General features: G+C 37.3%; 1 protein-coding gene across 3 annotated transcripts in view; it reads left to right on the plus strand.

Moving 5' to 3' along the window:
- Positions 1–12,791, plus strand: part of COBLL1 (cordon-bleu WH2 repeat protein like 1) — a 76,904-nt gene extending 64,113 nt beyond the window's left edge. For all 3 annotated transcript variants that reach the window (XM_032693218.1, XM_032693219.1, XM_032693220.1), the window contains 5 exons: positions 921–1,179; positions 3,660–3,745; positions 5,107–6,734; positions 7,363–7,545; positions 10,495–12,791. In XM_032693218.1, the coding sequence (XP_032549109.1) occupies positions 921–1,179; positions 3,660–3,745; positions 5,107–6,734; positions 7,363–7,545; positions 10,495–10,581 (2,243 nt within the window). In that variant the 3' untranslated portion in view covers positions 10,582–12,791. The remainder of the gene's footprint in view (positions 1–920; positions 1,180–3,659; positions 3,746–5,106; positions 6,735–7,362; positions 7,546–10,494) is intronic.
- The last annotated feature ends 3,223 nt before the right edge of the window (positions 12,792–16,014 follow it).

A 16,014-nucleotide genomic window follows, 5' to 3' on the forward strand; every position in this document is an offset into this window, starting at 1 on the left:
TTGTATATAGAACGTAAGTTTAAAAACCAAGAGGTTTTACTGAATGGCGTACTTACTAATATTTGATAAATGTGAATCATCATCTTGTGACAGGAATATATTGCTGGCAGGGAAGTAAAGGTAGTGATGGTTAATCCTTCTGGAAATCGAAATAGGTGCATTTATCAGTTCAATTTCAAGTACGCTGATTTACGTGTGTCCTAATCCAGTAACTAAACCTTTTAGTTTAACTATGCTCTGGCTACAAAATGTCAGTATTTTTATGGATTAACACTTTTCTATGAACTTTTTTCCTACTGTAACATGAGACACTGCACAAGACACTTCCAACTGTGTTTTAATACACTTAGGATGGTTATGGGAAATTTTTGATAGTGATGATGAAACTTGTTCAAACCACAGGTAACACTGATATTTGGTTTGCTCTTTAGTTCTTTAACATTCCTGCTCTATTATAGAGAAACTATGTGTTTTAAAACTCACTGGAGAACTAATGGAAGTATAAGAAATCTGGGGAAATGAAACTGTCTGCCCCCATGAAATTTGGGATTATGAGAATGTTAAATATATTTTAATGTATCTTAATCCAGTACTTGGGTTAAACAAGGAAAATGTTATACAATAGTTACAGATGCAAAACCAGATGTGTAAAAAGAGAGAATTGGAAAGAACTAGAGAATACTGTGAAGTTGAAAGTCTGAATGGGTCTCTCTTTTTTTTTTTCTTCTTTTTTTCCCCTCCTTCTTTTTTTTTTTTTAACTTACCTGAGTTATGAAAAAAGTCAATTTTCCCTCTTCAAACTATTTAGACTGCCTTCAACAGTCCTTTTGTGTCTACGCCCTGCATTGAGAGCTGTGGGCTGTTTGGGGTTTTGTTGGGTTTTGGGTTTTTTGCTTTTTTGTTTTCTTTTTTGAGTGTAGGTGTAAGGAGCTCAGAACACAACCTGGAAGAAATTGATGAAAGGGAAGAGATAAGTGTGCAACAGCAAGAGAACAGTGAAAGTACCAATACCTCTCTCAGGACAGGAGAGGTTACTGTAGCCTTCAGCTCTGCTGAGGTACCACTGGAAAATGAAAAAAATGATCCTGCTCCATCAACTCCTGTTCCTGGCAGTGTTTCTGTAGACAACTCACAAAGCTTCAAGGAAGAAAAACAAGAAAATATGAGCACAGATGGCAAGTAAGTACGTTTTGTGACAAAGAAAGGAGCACTGGGGAGGCAATGGGGGAGGCAAATAAAACGCAGTGCTGTTTTATTGTGGAGCACAGAATAGAGAATTGTGAGAGGGATGAGCTTTAATATGCTTAGCTTTCATTGCAGCACTCTTCTGTGCACAGTAATTCATGAAGCTTTTCAACAAAAATGACAATGAAGTGTTCTGTAGGCTATTCTGTTTAAACCTCCCTTTCCTTACTACTCAAACAGCTGGACCCCAGAAAAGCTGAACCCAGCTCTAAAATACTCTATTTATTACAGCAGTATGCTGCAAAAAAAATTGGGATTGATTAGTTAAATAAAAATACACAAATTCTTTCTTACAGATGGGGAAAAACGGGTAGATCAGCCATTTCTGGTTTTTTGGGCATGGTTATCTATTGCTTGCATCTTTTTTGGCTTTAATTTTTAGTTTTTCTTTTCCTTATATGTTGTCTTGACCTGTCTCAATCCATTTGCTCTCAGGAAAACAAGTTAATTCTGCTTTTTTAAAGAATAAACACATTAGTTTCCTTAACCGCTCTTTTTCCCTTCTGTTGATGCTGTACCTTTGCCCTTCAGCATGTTTGTTAAAGTACCTGACTCAGCAGGTTCCCAACATGAGTTAGTGCCTGCTTGAAATAAATGTTGATTGTCCAGAGAAGTCCCATTGTGTTAATGTAATTCACTGTTTCTCTGTTCCCTGGGGCAACTAAACTGGCTACTGTTCCCAAATTAAATTGAAAGAACTGTTTCAATTATTGTACTGAAGCCAAAATGTGACTGCCCTACTACTGAAGAACTTTCAGGGCAGTAAGGAGTGCTTTGACTTGTATCTGTAGGGACTTTTTTGTCAGTCCAAGGCCAAATGTGACTTTTTTGCAAAAATCTTTGATGTTCTGTCCTGACAAATATTGTCCCAGTTGCTTAGGTGTGTCTCCTCTATGAGGATCTAATAAGTTGTCTTGAACTTGTCAGACCTTTGTTATTGGACCAGTTTGGGTAGTTGTCCAGGGGATGTTTCTTCCCCACCCTATCGATGAATTTGCAGTAGCCTTTCACGCCTTATAATCCTGGTGAGTATCATTAAGCCTGTACTGTGCTCCGGTTTTAGAGTTTGGCAGTTGTTTCCTGAAATATCACAGGGACTCCAAAATGAGGACTAGGGTTTCTCTGACATTATATTTCTGGAAAACTTTTGATAATTCAGATCTTTTATATAAGATCTAGTTACTTTCAGAAGTACTTTCTTTGATCAAAGCAGGGAAATATGTGTAATATTCCAGTCAAAACCACTAATTTCTGTAATGATACTCTGTGGTGCTTTGTGGCTTTTGGGTTTGGTGGTTTTTGATTGTATTTTTTTCTGTTAAAAGACCAATTCAGCCTGTTGTTAATAGTTATACTCAGTCCCTCAGCTGTGTTGAAAGGAATGAAGATAAGCAAGAGTACAGAGTGCTGGGCTGAGCTTTAACTTTCTTCCAACAATAATTTTGAGGGCATACACTCCTGTTCAGTGGTTTATTGGACATTTACAGTATATTTGGTACTATAAAGCAGCATATGCATGGATGGTTATTGAGAAATTTATCATTTTAAATGATTCAAAGCAGGTGTGTCAGCTCAAGGCACTGGTTTCTGACAACTAATGCATTTGATGTGGCAAGTGAATTGGAATCTTCATAATGCCAGTATTTCTAACTACAGAAAGTGCAAAGATGGAAGGTGGAAGTTCTAATAACTTTTTGTAGAGAAATTTTAAGTATTTTTGCCTTTTTCATTTACCTTTTTAAGCCAAGGACTTAATATCCCCACCCCCGCCACCTCCCTTATTCAACATTTGTGCAGTTCCCTTGTCCCCCATGATGTGAGGGGAACAGATACTATATGCATTTGCAAAATATTTAGTATGCAAAAATATGCTTGGTCGATGTTTCTTCGCTGTTCTCCAAGTATTTCTGGAAAGGGACTATTTTGAAAAGTCTGTACTGCACAGTTCATGTGTTCATACAGTCAGCATCTCATGCAGCTTCCTGTGTATTGTGGTGTGGACACAATCAAGGGCACGTTTTAGATGTGAGGGATGACAGAGCACTTCACACTAATGTTGTTATATGAGTGATAAACCATTGTGGCTTCACTGAAAAGGAGTTGTTACTGGAAAGGGGCTTGTTCAAACTGCATGTGTAAGCAAAAGGAGGGGGAGAAGAGAAAGGAAAACTGATCATCTGCTTTCACAGAAGCAAGTGGAGCTGCTTGTCATTTTGGTAGAATATCATGGCAGCATTTCCTCTTGTTTTATAAAAAATAAAATAATCTATTCTGTCGAGTATTCCAGTGTTTGGCAGAGCAATTCTGTTTTGTCCATCTGTGTTTGGAGAATATTGCCAGTTCTCTTGCATCGTTTCTCGTGTTTACTGAAATGAATAATATCAGCATATTTAATGTACTGTTGTGCTTTGCAGAGGACTACAGACTAAGATAAGCAGTGAGGATGCTGGAGTTGAAAAAGACAGGAAGCTTAAAATTTTAGATCAAAATAAAACCAATGGTGAGTAGTTCCCACTCGTTTTTAATACTTCAAAGCAAGGTTGAAGAGAACTTTTCTATTCCTTTGAAGAAATGACAATACAGTCAACTCTTGAATTGTTATCTTCAGATTATTTTCTTTACACTTTCTCTAGCTTTGGTGTATTCTCTTTGAGATGAGGTGGCAAGAATTGGATGCAGGGGTTTTTTTTGGGAGTGGGTATTTTTGGTATATTTTTGTTATAGCAGTAGTCAAAGCTGTGTCATGCTGTTGTAGGGCGGGATGGGTGGGACAGCGCCAAGGAGAGGGAAGGCTGGACACAAAGGTTATCCTGCCACATGGGTACCATAGTCCAGCAGAGAAGAAGAGGCCATCATTTGGTCTTTGCTTATGAAATTAGTGTGAGTTTTCTGCATGAAAATGCAAATATTTTTAAGCACAAATAGAAGAAAGTGACACGCTGATCTGAAATGAAATGACGACATCCTGTGCATCTAATAGATCATAAATTTTTCTGTGGATTTAGTGACCTGACTGATTTATTTTACCCTTTTGTGACACTGATTTTCAGATTTATATATTAGGCCTTCCATAGTCTTTTATACTCAGTACAGCTCTGTTAATAAATCATAACAACACTGCATGAGTCCTGTTTATATGTGATATAAATTTTACCCTCCATTTTATAACGTACTTGAAATGAGGACTTTTTTTCCCCCCACAAAATAACCACTTCAAATGCTTATTCCTGAAGACTTTAATTTTTCCCAATATTGTGTTTAAAACAATTTGAGTCAAATATTCCCATGTTTTGGAGACGATCACGTGTTTAGTCCAGGGGTAGAAAATTGAATTATCAGACCAACTAAAGAGTAGGAAAAATAGTTTTGGAAAATTGCTCTTGTCCATATGTTTTTCAGTTGTTTCCATGTACAAATACATAAGGTGAATTTGACAAATAAGATGTGACATTAAAACTAAAGAACAGAAGCCACAAATGTGTGGAACTAAATAAAAGCTGTATCTAACGTGATATTGAATAGTCCTTGAGCTCTTGAGTCACCAATGCCTATATAATCAACTGAAATTCATTAGCATTTTTTAAATGATTCTAGAATAGTTTTTTCTATTAAATCAATGCATTGCACCAGTAGCTTGTTTATTAAGGAAGAATACGTGAGTTAGAATACTACTATTTGGCAATATTAGTCAAATATATCTTTAAATAACTTTTAAAAGTAAGTGTTAAGGAAATTTTTAATGTCAGTGAGAAGCCAATCATTGTAGTTAAATACATTAGATGCAGAGCTTCTTGATGTAAGGAGGAAGATTGAATCTTTTTGGCATTTGTATTAATTTTGGAATCTTTCTTTAACTTAAAGATCACAGCGATACAAAACTCCTTCCAACAAAAGAAGAAGGGAAAGAACTTCAGACAGCTGAAATTAAACCAGTAGATTTTACAGAAAATAACAAGCTTGAAGTTGACAGACTATCAAACTTCCAGGCATGTAAAAATGACACCTCTGTAAGTCATAGGAATTATCCTCAACTGATGTCAGAAAAGCAAGATGACAAAACAAATCAAAGCAGCTTGGATACAGTAAAAACTCAGGATGTTGCAATCCAGACAGGTCCTTCGGATAGCAATTTGGGAAGGTCTACTCAGAAAGAAATTATTGTTCCTCAGGGTGTTGAATCATCCACATTCGGAGAACTGGTCCCTCAACATAACACAGATACAAACAACCCCCTTCTTCAAGTGATGCATGGAACGCAGCAAGGGGATGAAGATACGTCAATAGAACAAAATCTTGAGACACAAGAAGTTACCCATGGAAATATAATTCCCATAAAAGACCAGAGTCGCGTCTGTATAAATGGCAGTAATTTTGTTTTACCAGAAACAACTGCAAAAACTCCAGATGACTTTTCTGTAAAAGGTCACCCTTTTTATAGACAGGACACCAGACCTAAACCCAAGCCTGCTAATGAAATTACAAGGGATTACATACCAAAAATTGGCATGACTACTTATAAAATAGTGCCTCCAAAATTCTTAGAAATAATGAAGAGCTGGGAACCAGAAGTTCCATCAGATCATAAGGATCAAGAGGTATCTACTTTGGAAGATTCTCTGAAGCATGAAGACCCCAAAGAATTCGTAGTGCAAGCTGAAATTCCTCATCTGTCAAAAAGTGTAGGTCATTTACAGGTTGCTTCACAAAATGAAGCTGAAGCAGCGAATGATCTGCTGCAGAGAGTGAACAGCATTTCTGAACATACTGTGACCTCTGGAGCTGAGATTACTACTGAGAGCAACCAAATGGAAAAGGAGTCTTTCAAGCAGCGGGTCCCACTGATGCTAAGCTTGGATAATACAAATGCTTCTTCTGAGACTCAGGACAAGTCAAATGCATTAAGTCCTACAACAAAGCCTAGTTCTTTTTATCTGCAGATGCAACGAAGAGCTTCAGGTCATTATGTGACATCTGCAGTTGCCAGAAGTACCATTTGTGCTCCTAATTCAATTCAAAATGAAGCTAAGAATACAGAGATGGGGAAAAAAACCTCATCACCTGATCTGACTTCTTTGGCTTTACATAAAACAAGTATTTCCTCTCCTCCAGCAGATGAAGAAAAAGTTGATGATGGAAAAAACATTGAATCTTCCACGTCTCCTGTTAAAAGCAATAAACCTTTAATTTATCCCCCCTGTCCTCCAGCACCACTGAACCTAAAAACTCTAAGAACTTTTGCAGTTCCAAAGCCATACTCCAGTTCAAGACCATCCCCTTTTGCTCTTGCTGTCTCCTCTGCAGTCAAAAGGTCGCAATCATTCAATAAGACGCGTACAATCACTAGCCAGGCACCTAGAGAGGAATTTCCTGTTGAACTCTCCTCTGCCACTTTGGCAGCTGAATTCTCCTCAGCTACCTCCATGCCTCAAGTGAAAAGCCCTTCCTTACAGACCTTAACAGCGGGGCCACAAAATAGTCTAATGGACAAGGTAAACTTTATTTCTAATACTGGTTGACTGTTGATCCACTGCCATCTAGTGCAACCACTCTAAAGGCTTGTCTGTGAACCACTTCCTGGTCAGAAAGCGCTGTATTCATACAGTGAAAACACCCAGTGGTGTTCAGCAGTAGCACAGCATTATAATGAAGTACATGAATACAGAGAATGGTAAAAATGAGAACAATATAATTCAGATGATTTGAAATGTTTATTTCTTGCCATAATCAACCTCCCCTGCTTTAAAGAACTGTAAATTAAATAGTCATTTATCCTGTGTATACCTATTATTATGCTTGGAGTGCTTATCATTTGTTCCTTATGGTTCTGTGTGTTAATTTCTTAAATTTAATTCTGAGTGGTGTGATTAGTTTGGCTTCAAGTGATCATGCCACTAACACACTTGAACGGAGGCATAAAATTTTGCTGGCATAATTATTTGAGGGAGAAACTATTCCAGTGGGAATGTGGCTGGTCTCTGAAATCTTGAATCAACCAAACACTAGAACGGCAGCAGTTTGCTATGCAACCTTGTGCCAGGTTGACTCAGTTTTCCATTTATAACTAATTCAGATTAAAATTTTTTGGTTTCTTTTTCCTCCCACTTCGTCCCTTTATAGAAAGACAGCAATGTGAATAGTGAGCAGAAGAGTCAGGCGCAGTCAGGTGCTTCCACTGACCACCCACCCCCTGTCACTAAGAGACAAACCGCGATGACGTTCCCGCGCTCTGACCCAGAACAGATCCACCAGAGCTTGCTGGCTGCAATCCGCTCTGGAGAAGCTGCTGCCAAATTGAAAAGGGTGAGTTTTCATCACTGCATCCATAACAATGAATTCATGGTACTTCCTCCAAAATTGCCATACTAATGCCTGACACTAAAAGCAGTTAGCTTTGGCACAAAGTGCTACCAGGAGGTCTCTTAACAATGGGAAACGAGGTGAGGAAGAGGGGTCAGTTTTTCAGAATAAACTGGTGAATGCACACGCAGAGCTTCAAATGTCTGTATTTTCAAACAGTACAAATGTAGTCAAATCTTTCTGAAATGAAACAATTCTCTAGGTTATCAATTAGGCATATCTTTCATAATATCTGACTTATGTTTGAGAGTGTATGGCTTTAGAAAACTGCTAAGCAGCTTCACTCTAGACATGAAGTGGCTGCAATCTTTTGCAGGCAGATAACACAGAGCTCTGAAGACTATTTTCCTATTTATTAGACTTCATCAGATAATTCTTAAATGTTCTTCAAGCCTCCTGCTGCTGTTTGGCATCATTACTAAGACATTTCTCAATGTTTTGTCAACAGTCCTTGTAGGACCATCTTCCCCCACCCTCTCTGGTTAAAACTGGGGCTTAATTTTTATTTTCTCTTTCCTAAAATTAACCTATAAATGTCTCATTGGATAAAACATTGCACACTTAAAAAATCTGTACTGTTTTAAATTTGCAACCAGACAATCATAGTTTCAAACAAACTTTTCTTGATCTTACATTAGTATTTTGCATTCTGTATTAAGAAATAATTTCCCATTGCAGAAGGTTAAAGAAATTCAGTAGTTTTTTTCTTTTCCCTTTTCCGCTTGAAACTTGAAAGAAACAAATGATGTGTGGTGGGTAGATACAAGGGATTGTTTTGTTTGTTTGTTTTATGGAAGTCTTTGATACCCTCAAGGGTCAAATTCTTTCATTGGATGGTCAGATGTTGGAACATTTCATACATAAGGTTTTGTTTCAGTGTAGTGGTGCAACAGCCTCTCTGAGGCTTATAGGCCCCCCATGATTTCTACACTGAACAGGAATATTGAGTTTCCTGGAAAAGTTACAGGCATACTCAAGTAGTTTTTGATCTCTAGTCAGTAAAAATGGTACATAATACGAGTAGTATTACTTCTAACTACATGTCACTAACTACAGCCACTTTAAAAACAGTATAAGATTTAAGAAAATGCTGTATTGGTCGGAATCAGTTAGAGGTCAAATCTGTCTGTTCTACCAGAAATACTGTTTGGATTTTGTTTGCATGTATTTTCATCAAGTCTTTTTTTTTCCTCCAATGCATAATTACATTCTGAATAATACAGAACTTTATTCATTTTTCGTAGTGTGTCACCTTTGCTTTATGATTCTATGGGAAATATGCATAGGCATGGCTGTTGGCCCAGTTGCTTGTAACTGTTCTAAAAAATAAAGTCCATAATGTACTTTTCAAAATTCAAGAAAACAATTTCTACTAGAAAGAAAACAAGGAAAAGCTTCATTACGTAGTTATTAATTCTTTTTTAATACGAATGTCCTTCTTGTAAATTTGACCCATATAGCCTTTATCAGTGTAGGTACAAGAATGGCTTGTGGAAAGGGAGAGAAATGATAACTGAAGTCAGTTTTCCCCTCCCTTTCTCTTCTATGGGTGGGATATATCCTTTGTCAGTGTACTATGTGTTGAGGCTGGGGTGAGGAGAGGGCTGTACTTTTTAAGGAGAAATTATAATAATGAAGAAGCCGTAACCATAAAGAAGAGCAGTCTGCAGCACAGAAACCTGAAACAGGCCTCAAAAAACCCCCTGGAACACAAACAAAATGTAATGAAGAACTCACTGAAGTTTTGCCAAACATAAAATTGTACATGCTGTTCTTCTCACTCTCACCCAGAGCACATATGCTGTGGTACAGGTATGTCTGACAGCAGAAAGAAGTTTCTTGGCCTATGGCAAATTTAACAAAAACTTGGTCTCATTTTATGTTTAACATGGAGAACTGGCAGTAGGAGGATGGAGGAATGAAACCTTTTGTATCAATAACTCCTTTTCACATAAAAGTGATTTTTAGTATTGAAAGGACTTTTAAAATGCATTCACCTCGTATCTTCCAGTATTGTAGTGCAGTCAGGAAGAAGAGTGATAATCTGATCCATTTGAATTGTGAGAGAGGTCTGTCAGGTGCTTGCTTCTCTCTGTGTGAGAATCATTAAAAATAAAATCCTGGCACCACTAGACAAATTCCTTAATTTTTTTTTCACCCTCTGTTTTACTTAATATGTTGTGAGTATGCAGTGCTGAGATCTGTGGCCTTTTGTGTTGTTGGTCTTTCCTGTTCAATAGGGCCCTCAGTAATTACTAACCTAAAATGGGTCAAGTGAGGTTTCTTTTTAACCATTTTTTCTCTTGAGAATGTTTTCATTGTGTTTAGTAAACTGTGCTTTGGTATGTGGTTCTCATGGCTGTGGAGCCTCCACAGCTCCCATTAACTCCAGTTGGAATCATTGGTTTATGCAGCTCCACTGAAAGTCAGGCCTTTGCTATCTATCATAAAAGATATGGTTTGCTCTTGATAAAAGAAACATTACCATGGTATAAAGGAGTGTTAGAAAGAATAGTTATTCAATAGTTAATAAAAAGTGTTTAGTTTAGTGATGTTTTTCAAGTATTTCTTTGCAACTGGGTCTGGAGAAGGACTAAAAATTATTCATGTTTTGAGTAGTTATACATGGAATTTTTAGATAGGATAAAATATGTTTTTAATAAAATATGTTTTTAAGTAATGTCTTATATTTCCACTTCTGTAGTATATATGCTTTGTACGGAAATCATATTGGAGGTCATTGACTGTAATGAGAAAAATGCTAACTGAAGTAACAGTATTTCTGTTTCCTTGAAGTAATACTGTGTAACATACTGTAGAGAGAAAGATATAGAAAGTTAGGCTAATATTTCATTAATATTTTTTCTTTTTTTTTCTCTCCCCTGCCTCCAGGTTGGTCCTCCATCAAACACCATAGCTGTTAATGGAAGAGCCAGACTTAATCCTTTGTATTCCACAGAAGCAAAAGCTAATCAGTAGATATTATACCAAATATTTTGCACTTTACTACTGCTTCATAGGCCAACTTTACACTAACTACAAATTTTTGAAAGTGTAAATGCAAGTGTATGTTAATATATTTTTGTCAGCAGTTATAAGGATTTCAAGCTGTGTCTTTTGATGCCTTGGAAAGATTATTAGCATATGTAAATTATGGTAATATTTTGCCTTTTCCTCTTAATAAAGCTGACTATGCTGCTAAAAAGGTTTAAGAAAAGATGCAGGTGAGCTTTGCTTATGATAGAGAATCAAAGATTCTTGATTTTAGCCTCAAGACTGAACAATATGTAGCACTATGCTGAAATTACAGATTGGAAGCAACCTAAGAATTCTAGATCATATCATTAATTTTCAATTGTGTATTACTTTAACAGACTGTAAGAACTTAAATCTACCACATGCTGCCTCCATATTCCTTTATTAAATTAAAATTGTAATTACTAGAATATCTTAATTAAATGCAATACTTTGTATCTGTCTAAAAAATAGATGGTTTTGTTCCTTTAGCAGAGAGTAACTGAGATACATATTTTGATTATTTTTTTTAACTCTCCTGTAATTTTTTCCTGGTAGCACACACACAAAAAAATCAGGATATAAATTATTGAAAATTTTTGTACTACTTAAAAACTTTTATTAACAGTAGCACCGCATGACATTTCTCTTTGGGTATCTGTATATAGTATTTACCTAGCACTCAGATGAGCAATGCTTTTTGTGAATTACATATATATTGAAGTAGTCATCAGCAGATACTCACATACTGATAAAATGCAAATTCCAGTTTTGATACTTAATGAAATAGAAGAAATTTATTTTTTTTCACTTGAAGTATAACTAAAGAATGAACTGCTTTGGATTTATTCATGTGAAATATTTTAATCTTAAAACAGCACAATAACGCACTTACAAATCATGCTTGTGTCAGAGACTGTCTATTTATAGGTTAAGCATTAAATACCAATTTGGGAATATATATTAAAAGAGAATGCATTGTGTTATATTTTACCTATTTTGAATTTCTTGTCAAGATTATACATTTTGGGGAGGGAGTGGAAATATGATAACACCCATGATAAAATAGCTAGATTATGGATGCATGCAGGAACTGCTGGGGTATTTGCCATTTTAAAATATTTTCTTGCTGGACTTGATTAAAATAAAAGTAATTGTATTTCGTTTCTATTCTTTAACAATATATTTTGTACTTTAGAAACATTCTCTAACTGAATTTCAGAAACTGATCTATATGTGCATTTCAAAGGGTTATTAATTGTTTGCTGCCAGGTTTTTGTGCAATAATCTCAAAGAGGTCTAATTACTTTCCACGTACAGAGTCAATTATTGATAACAAGTAACAGTGTTAATGCTGAAACTCTTTAAGGAACATTTTAGTAAATAAAAATTCATAAAGAAGGTTGATGGACATTTGTTCACTGCTGTTCTCTCCTGTTTACTCTCCTGTATCTTAGTCCCCGTCAGTGTGTGTTACCACTTCCATCTCTTCCTTGTTTTGCCTCCAATCAAGGGCTTAATCCAAGGGTGGGGGAACCCACATGGTAGTTCAAAAGATCTGTTTCAGGATCTGACTGCGAAAGAACACTTCAACCTTCACTTGAAAACAGTGAGATAGAAGAGGTGTGGGGGTTTTTCTAGTTTCCAGCTGGGACTTACATTCTAGATTTCACTGCATCCTGAGGGACAGACTTGAAAGTTGTAACTCACTCCCAGGGTTCCAGTGTTTGTGTTTGTTGTGGTATTTGTAGTCTGTGTTTTAAGCGTTCCTACACAACATGCGGATCTGTAACTGCCAGAGAGAGGTTGCACTGCAAAAGGAGTCTCCTTAATTGTACTTTGGTTGCAAGGATCTTACAGGTTATTTCTCAAACCTTGGTATTCTCTGCCAAGGTGACCAAAGTTATTTTATAAAGTTAATTTAATCTCCATCTGTGGTAATACAAGTCGGTATGATGTTTCACTTTTTCAACCAAATCAGTAGAGTCCAATTATTCTTGTTTTGGGCAAAGTTCAAATAACCATGCTTTGTTGCTTGCTTTGGTTTTGAACACAAAACTGTACTATATGTGTCTTAGTCTCATATGTTAAAAATAAACTACCTTTTCATGTGAACTCCTGAAGGTAAATATCATCTTATGTATCAGAGATTAAACTAAAACCACCTCGCTTGATTTTTAAGGTTTCTTGTCTGTGTCACTGAACTTGCTTTATAACTGAAATGTCTACACATGCTATAGCACTATGAAACTCTTTAATGAGACTTTCTGTTAGTAGCTGGTGATACTGTTTAGCAAAAATTTCTCTTTCCCTCTTCTTCCAACATGTGTATGTAAGACATTTTTAAATCTTGCTATTGTATTTTTAGAGACTCATTTTTTCTTATACTCTTTTATTAAATTCTGCTAGAGAAACTCTTGCTGGTGAACTTGACATGTTTGTTCAAGTAAGTGTTTCTAGTAACTGCAAGCCCAGGTTAGACAGCAGTAAATTTTTATTATGGATGCCTTACATGCACAGTAAACAGACTTGGTTTTGGGCCCAAGAATACTTACAGTTTGCACAACATGTATCACAGCTGTCTTCCAACAGGAGGCAATTAGTTATGCCATACTTCTTATAATCCCCTTCCTTTTGCATGGCAGTCAAAATGTTTAGGAAGGAAAGTCAGGATATTGAAGTAAGTGATAGTCAGTGTAATTGTCTGAACAAAACAGCTGACCCCAGTGAAGGTGCACTGTGGCTTACTGTTAAGAGTTCTTTGAAGAAGCAGCAGGTATCCATGTAGCACAATGCCATCTTCATCTAGTTTACATTCCAGGGCTTTGTAAGTAAAGGAGGGCTAGAAAAGCAAAGAGATCTTGTTAGTTGTTATTATAGAAGATTTCTTTTTTTAATTTATTCTACAGAAGAATAAAATTTAGACTACAGATGTACCCTGCAGAAGGGAGAGTTTTGCTGGGGCAGCATTGCCAGATAACTTTTGGAAATATTCTTGTGACTAGAGGTTGTAAGATCAAGGCAAGAACTCTCATACTTGCAGCTGAAAGATGTTAAGCAACTTGATGTCTCCATTTCTGGGACATATATTCAGTAATCAGTGCCCTAGTTTTTCTAGCTGCTTGTAATTTTAGCATTATTTTAGCAGGCAATATGAAGATCTCTAAGGAAGACATGAAAATTATGTGGATGTGGACCAAGAGGCAGTGTATCACACATACTAGGTAAAGGATGAAAATATAACATAAAAGCAGCTAAGAGAGACCTCGACAAATCAGAGCACTGGGCAGTCACCAACCATATGAAGTTCAACAAGGCAAAGTGCTGGATTCTGCACCTGGGATGGCGCGACCCTGGATGAACATACAGACTGGGAATGAGATGCTGGAAAGCTGTGCTGTAGAAAGGGACCTGGAGGTCCTGCTTGATGGCATGTTGACTCAGCAGTGCCCTGGCAGCCAGGAGGGCCAACCATGTCCTGGGGGCATCGTCAGCCGGATGAGGAAGGGGATTGTCCCGCTCTGCTCTGCACTGGGGCAGCCTCATCTTGAAATATTGTGGCAGTTTTGGGCACCACAATATAAGAAGCTATTAGAAAGTGTCCCAAGGAGGTCAATGAAGATGGTGAAGGGCCTTGAGGGGAAGCCGTATGAGGAGCAGCTGAGGTCACTTGGTCTGTTCAGCCTGGAGGAGACTGAGGGGAGACCTCATTGCAGTTACAACTTCCTTGTGAGGCAAAGAGGAGGGGCAGGCACTGATCTCTGCTCTGTGGGGACCAGTGAAAAGACCCAAGGGAACAGCCTGAAGTTGTGTCAGGGGTGTTTAGGCTGGATATTAGAAAAAGGTTCTTCACCCAGAGGGTGGTTGGGCACTGGAAGAGGCTCCCCAGGGAAGTGATCACAGCACCAAGTCTGACAGAGTTCAAGAAGTGTTTGGACAATACTCTCGGGCACATCGTGTGACTCCTGGGGACGGTCCTGTGAAAGGCCAGGAGTTGGACTTGATAATCCTTGTGGGCCCCTTCCAACTTGGCATATTCTGTGATTCTGTGAATACTTTAAGGTTTGTTACAGGCACTTGTTACCAGCTAAAGCAAACATTTTCAGTTGGAGCTGCTTAGAATCCTGTTTTAATATACAGTTGCTGAGAAGACTTCTATTACATAGAAACAAAGGAAAGATGCTGTTGAGCAGCAGGGTGTACTTCCTTGAATTCTTGGCCAGGCTGTGTCTATCAGGTGTTGGATAACTACAACTAGACAGGAGACTAACTGGAAATGACTAAGTACATGGATTGGTATCCAAACAGAGCTCTTTGCAGAAGGGAACATGTGTCTTAATTTGTCTGTCTGTGGTAACAGAATGTGAGGCTGAAGTCAAAATAGTGTGTTTGGACCAGAGCTGCTGTAATCACAGGCATGACAACTGTTTGTGGGTGCTGTGAATGGTCTGAGGTTCAGAAGCTGTGACATTGTGTTAGTGCTTGGCCTCTGATGGGGTACATGAAACATCACTTGTTGTAGACAGATTGCTTATAAAGTCTATTTTGATGATAAACCTTGAAAAGGATGCTTTCTATGTGAATTATTTTATACAATCCAATTGAAAATAAGATAAGAGATTTTTTTTTCTTTAAAATTTCTGATTAGGTAGCATTGTGAGAGGGAAGGTGTTCTTGTTAAAATGACATGAAATTTGCAAATAACGAGAAACTACACTTGTTACAAACTTAAATACTTAATTTTGTTTTGTCTCCCTTGAAAGAGCTATGTGGCATGGGAACTAACACAGGAACTCTGTCAAGAGTCTGTTGCGATATATTGTAGGTAAAGCTGCATTATTTTTTGTCAGCTGTTCCTACTTGTTAACATAAGCACTTTACATTTTTTTTTTTAAGTTTATGGGTTTATGTCTTCAAGGAGCATATTTGGAAGAAATGTATAGTTTTTTCTTTTTAACTGAATTAAGCCTCACAACTACTAGTGTTTAAGTGAAAGAGATGAGCACTTCCTTCTCCCGTCCCTCCATCACCCTGGAAAGACCACCAAGACTGTTAATGGACTAAGTTATTCCTAAATTATTCAAGACACTTAAGGGGAAAAAAATAATGAGAGGGGGAAGGAGAAGGGATAAAGTAGAGAAAAAGATGTTTTGCTTTTTTTGATCTGGAGAATCAGCACGTCTCTGAGGACAGCCAGAAACATATTTCTGCTCCTCCCCTGTTTTCTACGCAAAGGAGTAATCTAAAGGCAAATTATCAGTTGAGGAATTATTTCACTTGTTTCCCACTGGAAGATGTTAAATGAATTTGGTATTCTTCATCAGTGTCTAACAATAGGCAGTGCTGCTTCTCCCTTCACCTCATGTTTTATGTTTTCTGTTTTACCTTAAGGGTTCT

Source organism: Chiroxiphia lanceolata, chromosome 7 (genome assembly GCF_009829145.1).
Source record: "Chiroxiphia lanceolata isolate bChiLan1 chromosome 7, bChiLan1.pri, whole genome shotgun sequence".
Taxonomy (NCBI): Eukaryota; Metazoa; Chordata; class Aves; order Passeriformes; family Pipridae; genus Chiroxiphia; species Chiroxiphia lanceolata.